At 18.4% G+C, this 17389-nt stretch overlaps 2 protein-coding genes and 2 pseudogenes across 4 annotated transcripts; all 4 read right to left on the bottom strand.

Moving 5' to 3' along the window:
- Positions 1 to 467: 467 nt before the first annotated feature.
- On the bottom strand, positions 468 to 1351 carry PmUG01_00020900 (Plasmodium exported protein, unknown function; the record flags this gene model as incomplete). The annotated part of the gene is made up of 2 exons (XM_029006822.1): positions 468 to 1142; positions 1265 to 1351. 2 exons carry the CDS (start codon positions 1349 to 1351, stop codon positions 468 to 470), a joined length of 762 nt encoding a protein of 253 aa, XP_028859282.1.
- Positions 1352 to 4917: 3566 nt separating this feature from the next.
- Positions 4918 to 6784, bottom strand: PmUG01_00020800 (PIR protein; the record flags this gene model as incomplete). Its single annotated transcript, XM_029006811.1, has 3 exons — positions 4918 to 5082; positions 5213 to 6616; positions 6755 to 6784. The coding sequence occupies 3 exons, from the start codon at positions 6782 to 6784 to the stop codon at positions 4918 to 4920; spliced, it is 1599 nt and encodes a 532-aa protein (XP_028859281.1).
- A 5124-nt stretch (positions 6785 to 11908) lies between these two features.
- On the bottom strand, positions 11909 to 12636 carry PmUG01_00020700 (annotated as a pseudogene). The gene is given in 2 exon segments: positions 11909 to 12451; positions 12466 to 12636. Coding segments are annotated over 2 exon segments (714 nt in total).
- Positions 12637 to 14872: 2236 nt separating this feature from the next.
- On the bottom strand, positions 14873 to 15676 carry PmUG01_00020600 (annotated as a pseudogene). Its single transcript is given in 4 exon segments — positions 14873 to 15463; positions 15478 to 15522; positions 15537 to 15578; positions 15593 to 15676. Coding segments are annotated over 4 exon segments (762 nt in total).
- Positions 15677 to 17389: the final 1713 nt, after the last annotated feature.

The raw sequence follows: 17389 nt of genomic DNA, 5'->3' as shown, positions 1-17389 counted from the left end.
TTATAATTTTAAAGGAATAATGGCGTTTTTTACTTATACAACATAATTATTTAAGACTAGAAAAGAACAAAAAAAAATAATTAATAGATTTTTTAATAGTAATAAATATAATATGGTATAAACATAAGTATTATTATACAATTGCACTTTTACACATTAGTATTAAATAATATACAATGTTTGTTTAAAAAATCTAGTTAATACAGATATATATATATATATATATATATATATATATATATATATATATATATATATAAACCGAAATGCTCTGTTTAGCTAAGAAAATATATTGAAACAAAAAATGAAAAACTTATTACATTAAAATTAACTAAAAAACAGTTATTATATGTATGTCATCATTGCTGTGCATCAAAAAGATCAGGTACACTGAAGTAAATTTATGAAATTTCAGTAATTATAGGTATATTTGTTATCAATATATATCAACTAGGAAATTGTAGATGTTATTTGTTAAATATTACTCTCTTATGTAAAGAAGGATACGTTGTGTTATTCAAACGACTTTTTTTATGTGTTACCTTTATTTGTTTTACAGTTATTTTGTACAGATAAAAAACTACAATTATAACTATAAACGAGAGTACAAAGAATCCTCCATAACTCGAATATAGTTTTTTATCAAATAAAGTTACATCAAAAACAATTTCTTTCAAATATGGTATTTTGTTTAAAAAATATAGCAGTATTCCATTTACTACATAAAAAATAATTAAAGTAAAAATCCAAAATTGTTTTTTTTTTATACCTTTTTTTAAAGAGTTAAAATCAGCAATCGTTGCATTCCTAAGTATATTTTTATAATATATTTTGTCAAATGTTCTTTTTCCACCATATGAATTTCTTCCGATGCACGTAGAAGATTTGCTTCTTCTAGGTACTTTATAATCTCCTCCATTGTTTAGTGAATATTTATTTGTCCGTATATTTTTTCCTTTAACTATTTTTTCATTATAATATGTATCTTTTTTTTCGCATGTTCCATTGTTGGGTATCATTTCATTTATCCGTACAGTACTTGAACAGTTCTCTTTTTTATATTTTGCTAGTAAACGATAAGTTGTTCGACCTAATTTTCTACCAACATCACATTTCTCATCTAAATATATATTATATTTACCCTAAAAAAACAAAGAAAGCATTCTTAATTTAGTAAAATAAATAATATAATACCAACAAAATTATAAATAAATATAAAACCTTAATAATACTAATAATACATGTATCCATATTATTATTATACCACTTCATTCTTAAGATGATATCCCCATGTTAAAAGGAAAAACGTAGAAATTTTAATAAAAAAGAGTAACTTAAATTTTTCTTTCATGATACAATATTTTAATTATATAATATATTCATTAAGAAAAAAATTAACATTAATATAATGTTCTTTTAATTTCAAAGGACATTATTTTTATTTTCTTAATATTTTACCATAAAAAATTAATAATACGTACATAATATAATGCAATTTACAATGAATGCAAAGGAAAATAACTTTAAAATTATGCTGTAAAATTATTATCCCAATGTTATTTATAAAAAACTACATTTCATTAGTATAATCTAATATAAATAAATGTCCAATATATATAAATTAATTATTTAATGTATTGCTGTACGTAAATAATTTTATTTTTTATTCCAATGAAAAAAAAAAAAAAAAAGATACATGAATACTTCTAAATATTAAGTTTATATGAAATATAAAATGTACAGAATATATATAATTTATTGTTAAATTTATAGAGAGAAACGTAAGTAATCTTAATAATATTTTCCAAATAATAATTATAATTTAATAAACATTATATTATAGAAAAATTTCTTATTCATAATAAAATACTAATTATTTTAACAATATAATAATAATAAAAATATTGAAAAAAGGCAAAAATCCGTTGTATTATTGTGCTATACTATTTATTTTACTGAATCATTTACTATGTAAATTTACAAATTCGTTATTTGTTTATAATATATTAAAAAAATAAATTTTATAACGAAGAAAATTAAAAATAAAAATTTAAAAGTTAAATAAAGAATAATTTTATATTTTTCCAATATACGTTATGGAATTAATAATTTTTAATTATACATAATTTATGCAATTAATTCTAAATGAAAATTTTTAAATATACTTAAATTTTTTATTTTTTTTAAATAATTATATATGTATAAGAAATATTTATATAATAAATAAGAAAAAAAAAGTAATATATTATTTGACTACTGATTTAAAATGTTTTATTCTAGTAAAATAAAAATTGGAATTCTTTATTTTTATTTTTAAAGTAGTAAATATTATCATATTTTGTGTAACATAATTACTGTTATATAAAAAATAAATATACTATTTTTCTTTTTTAACTAAACATTTTAGTAACTTCATACATATAGATGCTTATAAATATACAATATTAAATAAATAAATAAATAATTAAATGATTATTTTACTAAAACAATGTTGTACTTTTTATGAGAAGAACAATATTAATAATTTAATAATTAAAATAAATACACAATAAAGTAAATTATGTTCATAAATAATAATAAGATCTCAGATGTATATAAAAATTTTAATTAACAGACACTTATTCGAAGAGCATAAATAATTTATCTACAAATAATTTATATATGTTACATATGCCAATTAATAGATATATATATTAATGATTTACCTTTTTTATAATTATAATAAGAATTATATATAATTATAAAAGTAAGAATTATTATATGAGAATTCCTTGTGTTATAAAAGATATTACAAGTAAATTATAATATTTTAGTTATCTTATATTTACTAAAGTCCACATGTTTATTAAATGCAAAAGCAAATATGTTTTTACTAGTTATAGTACTTTTAGGTTAATTTTAATATAAAATACTAAAATTAATACAAAAAACTTCAAATTAGTAATACATTATAATATATATACATATATATATAATAGTCTTACAAATAAATTATAATTCTCTTTTAACTTTCAACAGCATTACTGCAGTGCTATATTTATCTCGCATAATTTCATTCCCGATAGATTGAGGTTTAGATTTTAAATAATATACATAATTTATTTTATGAAACCATAATTCTAAAACAAGGACACTGGTATAAAAACTAATTAAAATATTTCGTTTCTTCTATTACTAAAAGTTTTCTTAATGCTAATAAGATTATTTAATAATATATTTACTAGTATTGTTGGAAGCATAAAATATATAGTTTTTATTATTAGTAAATTTTAATTTAATTAAAAAAAATAATTCATATTAATATTATAATTAACTATACTTAAATAATATTTTTCAAAATGTTTAATTAATTTTATAAAGTAACAATGTAACATTGGAATAATTAATATAAAACTCCTTATTATAAATATAATAAATAAATAAATTATAGATTAAAAAAAAAAAAAAAAAAATATAATATAAAAAATGAGAAAATAAATTAAAGTAATAGTTTTTAGTTAATGTTTTTAAAATACTAAAAATTGAATGTACAACATATAAGTTAAACAAAATTATATTTTTATTTATTAGATTATAAGATCTGTTAAAATATTTATATATATCAATGACACAAAAAATTTTATTTTCCAATTGTTATAGATACATATTTATTTGTATAATATATCTTCTAAAGGTTCACATTCAATTTTTTCTTGAACTTTTTTTTTTTTTTACTTTATATATATTAATTCTATAACATATAATTAAATTTTTTTTTTAATATTGAATTATTGAATAATAAATATATTTTTACGTGAAAATTGTTCGTTGAACAGCAGCTAAAATACTATCTATAATTATATTAACTAACAATAGTAATATATAATCGTTTAAGGATGCTTAATATAAGTTTCACATATAATACTTGTTATTTTTTAATGAGTTTTTATTAACGCAAATAACTAAATTAATTTGTTTAGTAATAAATCTTTTTTAATAATTTTTTTCATATATATTTATAATATATTCTTCTAACAAAAATATATATCGTACTAGTGAAACATCTCCTTAACATAATTAATATTAAACTTCAATTAACTAAATGTTTAATATATGTTTTATCAGTTACAGCGTACAAAATATTCATTAACTTCATTTTATATTTATAAATGTAGTGTTTTCCGGATGCATTATCATTTTACCCAAAAACTAATATAAGAATATATATATATTGTTAGAAATTAAAAACTTTGTTATACAGATTATAACTTAATCCTTAATGTTAACTTTTTATATATTTTTTTTTTTTAAAATGAATATAAGTAATATTATTTTTTGAGTTACATCATGATTATATTTTGAGACGTTAATAGAGCTACAATTTTATTTGCTAATTTAATTGTTCTAAGTTTATTAATTATATCTATGAATTTAAATTTATTTGTATATTAAATATAACTATAATGTGTTTCTTATATTTGATGCTTCAACTAATCATAAAATGAATTAATTAGACTACATTTTGCGTAAGATTAAAATGAATAAAAATAATCTGCCAATATATTATTAAAACACACGGTGTACTCAAGCCTTAAATTATTACTTAATATCACAATCAAATATATTTTTTTATATCAAACCAATATTAATAGTGTATTCCAAAATTATAGTAATTTATATAAAATAGTTATATGAAAAAAAAGTATTATAATAAAAATTAAACTAATAATAATATTAAAAAATATATAAAAAAATACATTCAAATAAATAAAAAAAGTTAAAAAAAAAAATGATTATATTTTAATTGTACCTATTTATTTCTTGCTTTTTGTAATTATGGATAATTAATAAAAATGTATATTTATCTCAATTTTGTATGTTTTTAATATCTTTAAACTTAATCATTTAATAGTATATATAACACCAAGGAAATGATGTTCATTCTTGTATATTTACTACACTAAATCTCCTCCTTTCAGAATTCCTATATGTACGTTTTATGAATCTCCTTGGGAATCTTTGAGTACTTAATTCAGAGAAATTATTCCTATATCTTTTTTTCCTTTTTCTAGCTTTACATATACATGATCCAAAGGGAGTAAACTAATGAACAAATTAAAGATGTAAAACATATAAAATATGATTAAAATACAATTGCAAAATTTTAAAATAAATATATTATTAATAGAAACTTATAATGTACTAATAATATAAAACGAAATTTTGTATTTACTTTAACATAAAAAAATAAAACAAAAATTATTCCCATTACTAAAGCAGTTACAATGGAAATACGAACAAAAGTATTTTGTAATATATTAGATTCTGTATATTTTCCAATATTTTCTTGATCAAATGAATTTTTATCATCAGAAAATGTTATTTGATTAGAGTTTAAAACTTGTATACGTCCTGAATAACGTTCCGCTGATTCATTTTCACCAATTCTTTTAACAAATATATTTAATGCTTGCGTTGGCCATGTTTTTCCCTCCTTTAATCGATAAACTCTAGAATTTTCTTCTTTCATAAGAATATCTTGCTTAACCAGTTCTTCTACATACCTGCAAAGTTCTAACGTATCTCCCTTCGATTTCTTAGTAGGACAATGCAGTTTTCCCTCTGCGTCTAATTTCCATCTAAGATCTATCTGTTTTCCTTTTTGGGGGGAAATCATGTTATTTTTTTTTTCTAAACTAATAAGTCCTGCTTTTTTCCTAATTTCTTTATGTTGCTCAACCACTTCTTGATTTACACTGTATTCTGCCTTTTTACCTCCTGAATATCTTTCATTATTCCGTTGTTCTTCACTGTTTTCAACGACATTCATATTTCGTGTCAAGTAAGATGCTGAAACTAAACCACATGATAAATTTCTGCTTTCTTTATTAATATTACAAGTAGTAAAAAGAATTGAGTCCAAAAATTCTTCTTCGAAAAATTTAGAATGCAATTCATTTTCAACTGTTTTAGTTTTTCTAAGACTTTCTAGTCCATCACAATTTTCCACACCTGTAGATCCTAATGCAGATAGGAGATTATTAGGATTATACTCATCATCGCATTTCAAGAAATAACGTGGGCACAACGATGAATTATTCCAACAACAACTTTTTTTTTTATCTTCGTATAATTTACTGATAGCATTAATGTAACTTTTATATTTATTTATACTAACATCCGTACAAGTATTTTTATTTTTAATAAAACTATAATTTGTAAAATAATCATATAAATATTTCTCTTTTTTTCTATTATTCAGTTTTTCTAAGCTTTCATGAACAAAGTAATTACAATTATTTATCCTATAATCGGTACTAAGAAAAGATCCTAACCTAACAAATTCTTTAACAACATCTCCTATATTATTACTTGAACTTGATTTAAACAAATTCCTTATTTCTTCATTTACCCAATATGTGTGATTTAAACAATGGCTATTATAATCCTTTGATTTACTTATTTCTGATAAATATTTAAAATTTCTTTCAATTTTTTTACAAAGGTTTGTACAAGCAACTTTGTCAACGCATTTTGTATAATTTTCTTCCTTACAAATACTGTTTTCAGTCAGATTTTCATCTGAATTAAATTTACTATATGCCTCATAAGAAGGTAGCCTTTTTAAAATTTCATCCTGAAAATCGAATAAATAAAATGTATTAAATAAAAACTGTTGTTCTTATAAAAAATATATTTGCTAATAATTTATGTTAAAAATAATATTACAATAAAGTTGCACAAACTGTTATTTCTATGAAACACGAAAATATACAAAAACCCTTTCATCTCCTTCCATTTCCATAGTTTCCCTTCAATTTTAAGATGTATGTACTAGAATAAAAAATAAAAACTATAAATATACGAATATATATTTATTTAAATATCGGGCTTTCTAAGAATTTTTTTTTTTAATAATTAATTATGTCCGTTTATATGTTCCATATTGTAAAATAACTAAAATATTTTATAAAAAAAATTATAATGTTATTTTTTTTTTTTGGATTTAATAATATTAAATAAAAACTAAATACCTTAAACACTGATACTATATAATATTAAACAGTAAATAAGGAATAATATAATATATCACAACTTTATGATTTATATAAATACATAATGAAAAATTATTATAATGTTTTTTTATAATAGTAAATATCATTTTTAGTATACATAAATAAAAATTTACCGTTTAATGATATTTTTTTGAATGATATTTTGTACTTTTAAATATTTACATTGTCCTAATTACGGATACCAAGTTATATTAAAAATTTACCTCCTATGCAATACTTATTTCATTATTATACATATTATCATTCTATTAAAATTATATATTTTATCCTAATTTAGGAAATACAATCACAGGTGCTCTCATTATCTTCCTTAACTATGTTCAAGTTACAAAAATAAAAAATAAGTAAATGATGTAGAGATATTTCTATAAAGTACATATGAAATGTAACAAACAAGGGTTTTTTAATATGATAAAAAATATTTCTTATAATTTATACATTTTAATTAAATTCTATTATTTTTTATATAGACTATATAAAAAGAATATAGAATTTTCTACTTTATTAATGTCAATTTAAGTCATTGGTCAACATTTTATTATTTAAAATATATTAGACTATCCTTAATAAAAATTTTGTTATGCATTAATTAATTTATAAATAAAATAATCAGATTATTTTTTTTTATAAAACCCTTTTATGAAAAAATTAAAAATGTTAATTTACTTAATAATAAGGAGAGAAATATTTTTATTTATCCAGAATAATAAAAATATTGTTACAAATTTAACTGTAAATTAATTTATGTAATCTATTTATGTTAAGCTTGGGAAATATAATTAAAATATCTACTTTATTTTTCGTATATACTAAAATAATATGGAAAGATAATATTACTATTTAATAAAATTTATAGATGCTAGTTAACGATTATTATGCCTTTTTATATTAATAATGATAAATGAACTAAAATATAATTAATTATATAAATAAATTAAGAAAATGTTAACGATTATTTTCCTACCTTCCTAGATATTTGTCTTTGCTGTAAACAATTTTAAAATAGTTATCATATAAAATTTTATAATTTCGCCAGAAGAAAACCATCATTTATAATAAAACTATTGTACATAAAAAAATTATTACAAATTATATATATTAATTTTTCATTGCAATTTTTTTTATGAATAACAGATAAGGTATATTTTATTTTATTTTCTTACAGCTAATATTATTTATTAATATGGATTTTTATTTTAATATACAAATGTAATTCTTAATTTTTTTATTTTTTTGTATTTTTTGGTTACAAACAAGTTATAATTACGTATAAATGAAAGTTTTCTGAATAAACTTCCAATTGCAACGAAGAAATAAATAAATATTTATCACTTAATTTTTCCGTGAATAAAAAACAAATAATATATAGTTTTATAAAAGATTTTATACCATAATTTTCATTTATAATATATATTTTTTATGTTATATATTTTGTTCAAACGGAAGCATTAAAAATTTTACTACTTAAGGGGAGTATTTTTGTCATTCGTCAGATTATGCAAAATTAAATAATGCTACTTTACGGAAATTACATAACTTTAATAAAATATTTTAATTATTTTGATAGTTATGTAATTTCCTTAAATTATTAAAAAAAAATGTTCTTCTCATGTAAGAATATTTAGTTAATTTTACAGGAATACTCGTGCTTTGAATTTTTTAAATTATACCTTAATATATAATCATTGTTATCATATAATAATTATTTAATATATAATTATTTTTATAATATTTTACTATTTTAATTTATTACATTAATTATGTTGTACTGTAATAAATGATAATCACCAAATTAATTAATATTTAAGTTAAAAAAAATTTTTTAATGGAATGAAGTTCCGGAGAAGAATAGTAAGAATATTTTCTTTTTATAATGATTATTATAATATTGTTGATTTATTTTTAAACATAAATTGTTTATTATTAGTAATATAAACATAAATTTCACAGATTAAAGAATAATATATTATATTGATAGACTAATATGTTTAGAAAATCCTCCATTTTTATATATTTAAGAAAATTTTGACATATCTTGTTTATATGGCACATTATTGATAATGATTGATCTTGTTGTAAAATGATATATTAAAACAAAAAACAGTTTATTTTTATCACCTACATTTTATGTTTATGTTTATATTTAGTTTAAGTACATATATTCAGATATAATTGAGATGGAAAATATTATAATATGTTTTTATGTAACTGTTAAAAAAACCACTATATTTGGAGATCATTATATATAATATTATTCATAAGGTATAAAATGTGTTATTATTTAAAATTAATATTAATAAATATAAAAGATATGCATATACTTTTTATATGTAATGAACTATTTTAAAAGATACGGAAATTATACGTTAATGAAATTTTATTGTATACTACATTTTTATGTATTATTAAAATGTAAATAAAATTCTTATCATACGAAGCTATTTTTATAATTTTATATATCACGTAATAATGCTCTATTTTTTATGATCATACTTTTATATATTATGTGTACAAAGATTTATAATCATCTAATTGCCTCATTAGTTACATATCACAGGTATAAAAGAATAAATTGATATACAGTAGAAGTGGTTTAAGTAAGTGTACGCTTTTATTATAAAAATAAATAAATAATAAATAACGAAAAAAACGTCTTATTTTAATATAAAAAAATGTTCCATTAAAAAAATATATTAATAAAATAAAGCTAATTTATTAAAAAAACTAATTTACCCCCTAATTCAATTCCTTTACCAATTTTAAATATATTATATTTTGTATAAAACTCTTTTGTGTATGTATGGATATATTTTAAATAAATATATACAATATTTATTGTTAATTTTCTACGAGATAATTCAACAAAAGTGTACATAAAATTATGTTCACATCTTTTGTTGAGCTTAAGAAATATACTAATAAAATACCATCGAACTTAACGATATAACTTCTTTTAATAAATATATTATATTGACATTTATTCTAATCTTATATAAAAAAATAATTTTTTAATTTCATATTGTTACTTATTATGCAATTCTTTTTTCCTCAATAGATGTGTTATATATATTTTTACACAATTTAATAAAAATAACATAGCTTCCATATTATAATTATTAGATATCCTGACATAAAATCATTTGTATAGATATATATTATATATAAAAATAAAACATAAAATTTATTATCAATAAAAAAAATTTATTAATTTTTCGGTTTCTAGTATATCTTTAATATAGCATATATTTCTTTTCAATACTAAATGAGGAATATGTAACCCATGATATACATTCATAAATATTTCATTAAATATTTATCCATATACCAGTACTACATTAAAAGTATATAAATATACCATTATATCAAGTTTCCTATTCAATACTTTATAAAATAAAAAATATTAAAAGTAATATAAGAGAAATATCTCAAAATAGTTATTATTTAGATAATTTATTGAATAAATATATTGAAAAATGAAAAAACTTAGGATATTTATAAATATTAATAAAAAATTAAAATAACCTAAAAATAATTTAATTCATAATGACATTTTAATAATTCTTGTAATTTATATCAGATAATGTACTTGTTTAGTAGATAATAAAATAAGTGCAAAATCACTATTTTAATATTGCTATAGGGTAATACAATCCAAAAACCTATTAAAAAAGAAATAAAAAAAAAATATTAAAAAACAAAACAAGTAATATATATAATTAATAATATAATTATTTTACTTTTTTTAAAATCGATATTTGTGTCAAATATCATGAATTATAATATGCATAATATCTAAAGTAACTATTATTACAATATGAAAATAAAATCACGTAGCATATTAAGAAATGATATATAAACTTTCCATTGTTTAATCCTAAATAAAACTTATTTAGAAAGAAATACAGCAGATTATACTTTAATATGTTCTTAATTATTGTCCTTTAATTTAATATTTAAATGGTATAAAAAATAAACAAAATATATAGATTATTTAAATACAAATTCTCAATATAACACAAATACATATAATTTGTTAATCATTTAGTAAAAACTACAATTAGGCACAAAAATAGTATAACTGTTGGTTTAAACATTTCCCTTAATTGTAATGATTTAAAATGTTAACTTCTGTAAGTAATTATATCTAAATAATAAATAAAAAAGCACAATATTTCACGATATATTTACATTTTCACATTTATACTATGTAAAAAATCAAGTCTTTTAAAAAGATTTTTACAACCAATAAATTTTATAAAATATTTCGCATAATACAAATTTTAAAGAATAAATATTGATATTCTCCTTTTGGTGAAAAAAATATATATATACGTTTCCATGTAACGAGAATTATTCATATATATACACTGAATGCAAAAAAAGGTATATTTATGGTTAACAACAATAATGCATTTTCTAAAATAACCTAGAAATATCATCATATTAGACTTTATCGAAAAAAAAGAAAATTATTAGCAAATATAAAATGACACACTCCAATAAAATTATATGAATTTTTCCATTATATATTAGTTTTAATATATATATATATATATATATATTATTTGTGAAATCTACTTTAACATGAATACGTATATATAGAAACAAAAATTTTAGTTAAGCTGAAGTAATTCCTTAAATTCCAAATTTAAAATTATTCAAACAATAAAAAATTCAAATTAACAAAAGAACTAAAGACATACTTTTTTTTTGTCTCCTTATAAAAACACTGATATATTTAGGTGTATTCATAACATATAAATAGTTATTGTTATAGTTCTTAATTATATCACTAAAGATATATGTACATATGTTAAATTTATCTTTACAGAAATATATATATTACTTTTTATTTAATTATTTCTGAACTTAATATTTTCATATTTTATAACTTTTTTATAATAATAAACAATCACGATTATAAATATGACAACAAATATAAGAAAAGTTACGCTATAAAAGAAAATAAATGATTTATGTATTTTTTCTTAATTACATCCACTTATGTTTATCAATATCATCAGAAGCCCCTCTACCCCACACACAAATATATGTTCACCAGATGAAGTTGAATATAATAAGTTTAATAGACCCAAAAACTCACCCTCTGCAATTTTCTCTAATGAAAGATCTAACATGGGTGGTATCAGTACAAAGGAAAATAACAAAAGTAAAGCAATTTTTATTCTATGTTTTCTACGTACTACTTTTTTATATTTTTTATCATCAATTATGTTCACGTTTTTAACGTAATCCTCATAATCAAGTTCTTTAAATATTTTTTTTTCATAATCGTAACATTTTTTTGTTTTAGTTATAACACATAGTTTTTTCAATAATCTTACCGTATTCCTCAATATATAATGAATTTGTAGATGAAGGTTTGTATTTTTTTTTTGGATCATTTTTTATTGTTAGATATATATTTTTATTTTTTCACTTTATTGTTTGGCATTACTTCTTTAAAATTTTCAATAATTCAATCTTTATCCTGTTTACATTTTGCTAATAATCGATTATTTCTTGTATTTAATATTTTACAAAGATTGTATTCTTCATTTAAATTATTATTTAACGAGCTCTAAAAAGAAGAAGAAATGAAAATATTTCTTACTTAAATACAAAAATATTCTCAAACTAAAAGAATCATTAATGAAAATAAATAATTACAATATTAATAATACAAATGTCTTTGGATAATATTATAATACCCATGTTATTGTAATGTGACATATCCAATATAACAAGATAAATGTAGTAATTTTAATAAATAAGAATATAATTTTTTGTTCCATCATAAAGTTTTCCAAAATTTTTTATATATTCAGAAAGAATTACATCTATAATAAGTATAATATATTCAACGTAAAATAGTATTACATATATATTTTCAATTTTTGTATATTATTTCTTCATAAAAAGATAATAATATATATGTTTATATATGAAATTCATTTGACAGTTCGAATCAAAATTAAATTCCTTTAATAAAATATTATAAATTATTAATATTTACATTATGTATAAGAAAATAACTTTAAATAAAGCACTATAATTTTAATACATTCATAAATATTCAAAATATATAAGTTATTTATTTAATATAGTCCAGTGATTACATGTTTTTTCATAGAAACATTTCAATATAATGAAAAAATATACAAAATATATTAATATTAAGAAATATTCATTTAACTAACAGCCTAAAACATATAAAATATAGATCTATTTCTATATTTTATATATTAGGATAATAATTTCTAGTGTGACTAATGTTTTACCACTATTAATTGTAATATCTGAGATATTATACTTTCGAAAAACATGTTATTTACTTTAAAAAATATTAATTATTACAACTGTACAATAATTGTAATAATTAACGAAATGTCCAATACAATTTACAACTTTTTTAGTTTTGTAAAATATAACACACTTTTCAGTAATCATATAAAAAGTAACATTACCATATGGTTTATAATATATCTAGAATGTTCAATTTATAACGTACCATTCAATGTACGGAAAATTATATATATTTAAAAAGTAAATAAAAACTTATTCTTTACCTTTGTGTCATATTTTTAAAAAATATAATTCTTAATTAAATTTAATTTGTACCATTATTTCTAAATGGAAATTTTTTAAATTATTCACTTTAATTTTTTCATTTTTTATCTACATATATATATTAGAAGCGTTATTAATATATTACAAAAATAAAAAATAAGAGAACAGTAAAATTAGTATATGAATATTTCATCCTATTGTATAATTCAAAAATATTGCAAATACTATAAATTTACTTATAATAATAATATACTGGTTATTATAGGTAAATTATAAAAAAGAAAGTGTAACCATATTATTTACCATGATATATTATTTAGGAAACTTTTGCATTGACAATTCTAAAGCTAATATATTAGTTGTTGTTTGGTCTCTTACAAAAATGTATTTGCAGTTAAATAATTTTACAGCTACACATAAAACAATGAATACAATAAATAAAAATTCTATTATTAATAATATATGCGTTAATAAAAGTTTTCTTCTCAATTATTTCTGCTAAATATGTGGGGTAAACCAAATAATGACGATTATAATATTATAACATTCACAAAAAATTCATGTAAAAATCCTAAATTTTATTTTATCATATTCTATTTTTTTTTTTTTTAAATATTATTTTTTCGGTGAATATATTGAGAAATTAACAAAGAAAAAAACGTTTAAGATGTTATATTATAATTAAAAAAAAAAAAAAATATTAATACATTAAATATAATCATTTTCTTTCGTTATGTACAAAATAAGACGCGTTATTTGTTAATTTAAAAGTAATAATTCTTTTTCATAATAACCTTAAAAAATATTAATTTTATACTATATAATGATAAAAAATATAAAACACTAATATATATAGTAAAAATATAAATTAACAAATGTTTTCAAATAAAATAATATTAATTGTGATTTTACGTATTTAGCTTAGCGTACAAATATTTATTTTTCGTTGAAATTTTTATATAAACAGAAAAATATATATATATATATATATATATTTATATTAAGCCAAAATAATTAATTCACAAGAAAGAACACATTAAATTAAAAATTAAAACACTTTCAAAAATTCACATCAACAAAAAAATATAAACATATCCTTTTTACACTTAAATTATAAATATAATAACACATATGTAGATTCATATATAAAATTTAAAAAATTATTATTATATATAATATGTTATTAAAGATTTTGCATGTAGTGCATAACATTAAAAAATTATTTACATAAATGAACATATTCCTTACCACTCATGGTACTCTTCTAAGAATCTAATTTTTTTACGTTTTATAACATTTTTATAATAGAAAAAAATTATTTGAATTAGTGTAATACCCAATATTAAGATAGGTTAACAATACATTATCATACCAAACACCTTGATTCCTATAAAATTCTTCAATTGACATGTAGATGAAAAAAAAGCATGCAAACCTTCCGGAGAAGATGTACTAGTTTCGGATGGTATTCCATTATTATATCCTAATAAAACTCATAATTCATTTAAAAAATTACCAGTCCTTTTAAATTCCCCTAATGATAAATCTACTTTAGATAAAATTAATACTACTATGAACAATATTGAAAGTAAGCAAAGTCGTAATCTGTATTTTTTACGTTTTAATTTTTTATAATACTTATTATTAATTTACATCATTTATATAAAAAAAGTTCTATCATTTACTTCATTCATTATTTTTTTTTCATAATAGTTATATGATTTATTTAACATGGAACATTTATTTTTCATAAGACTCTTTATTAATTTTTCCTTATATAATAAGCTTCTATATAATTTTTCCTTTTTTTCCTTGTCCCATTTTTCATTATCTATTGTAAGTAATTTTTCGTTCCTTTTTTTTTATTACGTGGTATCTTTAATTCTAAATCTCCAGCATTTGCAAAATACAATTTTCACTTAATACTAATAATCGATAAATTCGTTTATCTAATTTTTTAAAAAACCATACTTCTCAACCAAGAACTTGTTATGCCTACTCTAAAAAATAAAATGTAAATATTTTATATATAAATTGATAAAAAATTGCATTCTAGAAAAAAATAATTAATAATAATAAATAATAAAGATATGAATAATACAAATTCTTCCAAAAATGATTAAATTACCATGTCACTGTAAAAATGATATATCCAATTTAAAAGAATAAGCATTGAAATTTTAATAAAAAAGATAAACTTAATACTTTGTTCCATGTTATAAATCTCTACAATTCTAATATGTACGATAAAGAAAAAATTAACATTAAGTTATACACTTCCAACAATATAAAAATACCTCTTTTATTTTTATTAATATGTTTCTTATAAAATTAATATACATATACATATATTAAAACCTAATCCAAAAAAAAAAATATATATGAAAAAGGATTCTATAAAATTATATAATTATCATTATCTATAAAAAATTAACTTCAAGTAAAATTACACAGTTTCAATCAATTCATGTATATTCACAATGTATAATTCAATTGCATATTAAAGTAATTTACCAAGCTTTTTTTTTTTGTTGAAAGTTTTGAATTTATTTACAACATACCATGTATAAAATATAGATATATATTATTATTCTAGGTATTTCTAGTATTATTAGTATTTTTAAGTTTTCCTAGTAATTATTCTAATTATATAAATAATGTATTTATGAAAAAGAACACATTATTGATAAAAAATATATTAGTATATATAACAATAAAAAAAAAATATTAATAAATTCAAATTATATATATTTTCCGAAATTTTCCCTGTTTTACTAAATATAACACATGCTTTTTCTTATGGTTTTTAGTATATTTGAAGAGAAAATCTGTTAAACAATACATAATTTATAAAGATATATAGTTTTAAAAAATATAATATTAAATTATTTTTTATATTTTTATAATAATCACTGAAATTTATAATTTTTCATTAGATTTAGTTTACGTGGCTATTTGTAAACAACATGTTTTTACACACACAAATTACTTTTTTTTTTTATAATTAAACAAATATATTTAGATAAAATGTAATAAACAAAAAAACATGGTATAATACATGCATAAAATGTGTTGAAACCATAATAATCTTGGTTAAGTAATGCATTTTATTAATCTTTTCACGCATAAAAATAAATATCTTTTTTGTTGTCTATTTATTCATAGAAATTCAAATAATTTCTTTAAAACTAAATTAAATCAAAAATTCTTTAACTTCACTGATATTATCATTAATGTAGTCATCGCTTAATTTATTCGTGATATATTTTATTAGTAAAAATTAATGATCTTTTACATATATTATTACTGCATATTATGTTTATACTAATATTTCTGAAATTTCTTACGAGTATATGAAAACATAAACTAAATTATTTTATACGCACATATATACCTTTTACAGAAAAGAATATAATTAAATAAATTGTTATAACGTTTATTAATAACAAAAAAAAAGAAAAAGTATTAAGAAATATACTAAAATTTTTCTTTGCAATGTAGTGGACTTTTTTACTTTCATTTATCCATATATTTATCTTACTTTTTCTAGCTTGAATTATATTTTTGCAAAAAAAAGTTGAATATATAAGCTTATTTAAATTCTAGGAAACACATTTTTATATATACAAATCGCATTATTACAATAAAAATATTATCCATAAACGTTTAGGTTAATTTGTGTTTAGAAAATAGCATTTATAAGAAAATTAAATATCACGTAAAAATATCGTATCTAAATTTAATCAAAAATCATATATATAATT

Source organism: Plasmodium malariae (genome assembly GCF_900090045.1).
Source record: "Plasmodium malariae genome assembly, contig: PmUG01_00_8, whole genome shotgun sequence".
Lineage (NCBI taxonomy): Eukaryota > Apicomplexa > Aconoidasida > Haemosporida > Plasmodiidae > Plasmodium > Plasmodium malariae.
This window is presented reverse-complemented; position numbering and strand designations above follow the sequence as displayed.